This window comes from Tachysurus vachellii, chromosome 10, assembly GCF_030014155.1.
Source record: "Tachysurus vachellii isolate PV-2020 chromosome 10, HZAU_Pvac_v1, whole genome shotgun sequence".
NCBI lineage: Eukaryota > Metazoa > Chordata > Actinopteri > Siluriformes > Bagridae > Tachysurus > Tachysurus vachellii.
The window spans coordinates 28,025,803-28,030,802 of record NC_083469.1 but is presented as its reverse complement, the minus strand read 5'-3'; the positions used below and the strand labels follow the sequence as shown (position 1 = coordinate 28,030,802).

At 38.0% G+C, this 5,000-nt stretch overlaps 1 protein-coding gene across 3 annotated transcripts in view; it reads right to left on the bottom strand.

Moving 5' to 3' along the window:
• Positions 1–2,263: 2,263 nt before the first annotated feature.
• Positions 2,264–5,000, bottom strand: part of kif26ba (kinesin family member 26Ba) — a 24,768-nt gene continuing 22,031 nt past the window's right edge. For all 3 annotated transcript variants that reach the window (XM_060880617.1, XM_060880615.1, XM_060880616.1), the window contains exon 12: positions 2,264–4,929. In XM_060880617.1, coding sequence (XP_060736600.1) covers positions 4,781–4,929 — 149 coding nt within the window. In that variant the 3' untranslated portion in view covers positions 2,264–4,780. The remainder of the gene's footprint in view (positions 4,930–5,000) is intronic.

Sequence of the window (5,000 nt, the reverse complement as noted above, 5' to 3'; positions counted from 1 at the left end):
GATTCCCCATTGCATCTGTTTGATATTAGACGTGTGTATCAGACTGAGATCTGTTAGGTCGAGACATCGAGACATCAGACACAAAGCTCATTACAGTTTATGCCACACCCACTTCAGCTTAAACACACAGATGTTGGGGTAACATTTCACCCCTCACTAACCCCCTAAGCCCTTCATGTACCCTGCTCCCTTCCTCACACTGTTATTGGAGATGAACAGCTGCTCTTTATTTACACTCCAGTGAAGACTTGCTACCTTTTAAGGCATCAGATAGAAGCGATGAGATCAGACGAGACGACGAGGACCTGAGATTAGATTATCTAAACACTTCCTCAATGTAAAAGTGCAACTGAGAAATAGGGTTATAACATGATACACAACGTCACTACACACACAACACAATACACATCACTACACACACAACACAATACACATCACTACACACACAACACAATACACATCACTACACACACAACACAATACACATCACTACACACACAACACAATACACATCACTACACACACAACACAATACACATCACTACACACACAACACAATACACATCACTACACACACAACACAATACACATCACTACACACACAACACAATACACATCACTACACACACAACACAATACACATCACTACACACAACACAATACACATCACTACACACAACACACAATACACATCACAACACACAACACAATACACATCACTACACACACAACACAATACACATCACTACACACACAACACAATACACATCACTACACACACAACACGATACACATCACTACACACACAACACGATACACATCACTACACACAACAATACACATCACTACACACACAACACAATACACATCACTACACACACAACACAATACACATCACTACACACAACACAATACACATCACAACACACACAACACAATACACATCACTACACACAACACAATACACATCACTACACACACAACACGATACACATCACTACACACACAACACAATACACATCACTACACACACAACAATACACATCACTACACACACAACACAATACACATCACTACACACAACACAATACACATCACTACACACACAACACGATACACATCACTACACACAACACAATACACATCACTACACACACAACAATACACATCACTACACACACAACACAATACACATCACTACACACAACACAATACACATCACTACTCACACAACACAATACACATCACTATACACACAACACGATACACATCACTACACACAACACAATACACATCACTACACACACAACACGATACACATCACTACACACAACACAATACACATCACTATACACACAACACGATACACATCACTACACACACAACACAATACACATCACTACACACACAACACAATACACATCACTATACACAACACAATACACATCACTACACACAACACAATACACATCACTATACACACAACACAATACACATCACTACACACACAACACAATACACATCACTACACACAGCATGATGCACAATGTCACTACACACAATACACATCACTACACACACAACACAATACACATCACTACACACACAACATGATGCACAATGTCACTACACACAACACAATACACATCACTACTCACACAACACAATACACATCACTATACACACAACACAATACACATCACTACACACAACACAATACACATCACTATACACACAACACAATACACATCACTACACACACAACACAATACACATCACTACACACACAATACACATCACTACACACACAACACAATACACATCACTACACACACAATACACATCACTACACACACAACACAATACACATCACTACACACACAACACAATACACATCACTACACACACAATACACATCACTACACACACAACACAATACACATCACTACACACACAACACAATACACATCACTACACACACAACACAATACACATCACTACACACCTATGAAGAAATTTAAGGTAAAACATTAAACATGAAATCAGAACAACATCATGGAGTAAAAATGGTCCCTTCGTCCTGTCTTAGTTCCTTAAATGTGTTTATTCTGTGTATTTGAACCTAATATTCATGTTAAAGTTTTAACATGTTCTATAGGCAAAAATAAATAAATAAATAAATACATTTTCTAGCTGCTTCCACTGAGCTGGACGTGGTTTCTGTCTTGAGCTTTAGATCAAAAACAAGACAAACAAATGAGTTCTGGATCATTCTTTATTTTTGTCTGTCTCAGATTTTCATTCAGATTTTTTTCACAGGACAGAAACACACTGACGTTGTGCTGCTTATCTCCATAAACACGTCACTCCATCAAACTCTGAGCAGAAACGCTGGCTTCATCTCAGGAATGTTTAATAAATGTGATGTGGAAAAGCAGAAACACTGAATCAAGCAGAAAAAAGAGACATTTCTTACAGCATAAACACACGTTTCCTTTTTTACCGTTAAATGCAGAATTTTGTGAATAAGCATGACATAAAAATGAGAGAACAAAATATATGTAAAGATTTGTTTATAACACACACATTAAATGCATAGTATTTGGTGAAGCATCAAATAAATTATACATTACACACAGCTCTGTGGTAAAAAATAAATAATCCTTCATTTAAAAAAGTTGATGTGGTGTTTTTTTATTACATTTTTTTCTTTCTTATTTTTTTTAGTATACAAACATTTTACTGTATGAAGCACCGAACAAATACTATTCATTTTATTAAAGTTAAATAACTACAGAAGGACAGTGAGACCGCACAGAGTGAACACGGAGTGAACACGGAGTGAACACGGAGTGAACACGGAGTGAACAGAGTTAACACATAGTGAACACGGAGTGAACAGAGTTAACACATAGTGAACATGGAGTGAACACGGAGTGAACAGAGTTAACACAGTGAACATGGAGTGAACACGGAGTGAACAGAGTTAACACATAGTGAACATGGAGTGAACACGGAGTGAACACGGAGTGAACAGAGTTAACACATAGTGAACATGGAGTGAACACGGAGTGAACAGAGTTAACACATAGTGAACACGGAGTGAACACAGTGAACACGGAGTGAACGGAGTGAACACGGAGTGAACATGGAGTGAACACGGAGTGAACAGAGTTAACACATAGTGAACACGGAGTGAACACAGTGAACACGGAGTGAACAGAGTTAACACATAGTGAACATGGAGTGAACACGGAGTGAACAGAGTTAACACAGTGAACATGGAGTGAACACGGAGTGAACGGAGTGAACACATAGTGAACACGGAGTGAACACGGAGTGAACATGGAGTGAGGGTCCTTCAGCATGCAGCAGACCTCCAGCATGACTTTATTCATTATTTATTACAATTAAAGTAAAATAATTAAGCACATTTAACATTAGCAGTGTGTTGATTGGCACAGATAAACAATTAAAGGAGAAATATTTATTCATTTAAATACTTACTTTATATACCAAAAGCCCCTAGCCCCTAAACCCTAACCCCCAAACCCAACCCCAACCCCTAACCCTACTTTTTTGCTTACTCTTTTGGATTTTCTGTTTTAATGGAGAATAACCAATCAGAGGGACCTTCCTGGGTCAGAACCACCCCTTGAAAACATCCATTAACCATAAGTGAGCATGACTGATGATCAGCTCTGAATCTCACTGCTTTTTGTTTACTGCCTTTTTAAAAATCTTCCTTGTAGTTTTTAAGAATAAAACATGCCACAAAATGCAAAAAACATTAATTCCTAAAAAGCCGTTCGACTCTGTGTGGTCTCTTAGAGTGAAAAGTTACAAATAATACGAATTAAAAACACAGAAACTTTACAACTACGTTCAGTACAAATAACCTGACGATAAAACACTGAATTAAAGAAGCTCTTTTAGTTTACAGATTTTTTTGAGCAGCTTCTGTTCACAAATCATCATGAAATTATTCTCAAGGCACTTTGTTCCTTTTTAATCTTCTTTGTTCTGTTTTCTTTTTTCATCCATTTCTGCCTCTGAATCAGGCCTCATTCTAATAAAGCAAGCAACTATTTACAGCTCGTCCTGTTCCACTGAACATCTGCTAAAATGTTTTCATCATCACAATATTATCATGTGAGAAAATCTGCACACCATAATGTGAACTTCTTGTCCTGTGGAATGTTCCTGTGAATGTTCCTGTGAATTTCTTGTGAATGTTCTTGTGAATGTTCCTATGAATGTTCCTGTGAATGTTCCTGTGAATGTTCTTGTGAATGTTCTTGTGAATGTTCCTGTGAATGTTCCTGGGAATGTTCTTGTGAATGTTCCTGGGAATGTTCCTGTGAATGTTCCTGGGAATGTTCCTGTGAATGTTCCTGTGAATGTTCTTGTGAATGTTCTTGGGAATGTTCCTGGGAATGTTCTTGTGAATGTTCCTGTGAATGTTCCTGTGATTCCAGAGCCAAAAGTTCCTGTGTGAATGTCTGAGATTTCTTCACTGATAATTAAAATATAGTTTGAGGACACGATAACTTTACTAGCTAATAAGCTACGTGGTGTTTGGGACGCAGCCCAGGTCATGTGACATAGCTGTCTAATAAATAATATTGTCTGAGAAATAAAAGTGTGTTAAATTTCCCAATTTTACATTCAAACAAATCAACATTTACAAAAAATGTTTTTGTTTGTTTTGATGTATTACTTGTTTTATTATTACAGACATGCACTCTGAAGCTACTGCACTTCCTGTTTTCCTGCATGGTTACCGTTGGCGACACGTGACATCGAAACACGTGACCATCATCAGGTGAGATTTACAGAAATTAACTCTGTTCTCCAGCCGCTGTGTGACGAACTCCAGAGCCTCTAAATACTCCAGAGAGTCGACCTCAAACACAGGCTCCATGTCAACTGAGGGAAAACACACACACACATACACACACACATACACACACACACACACACATACACACACACACACA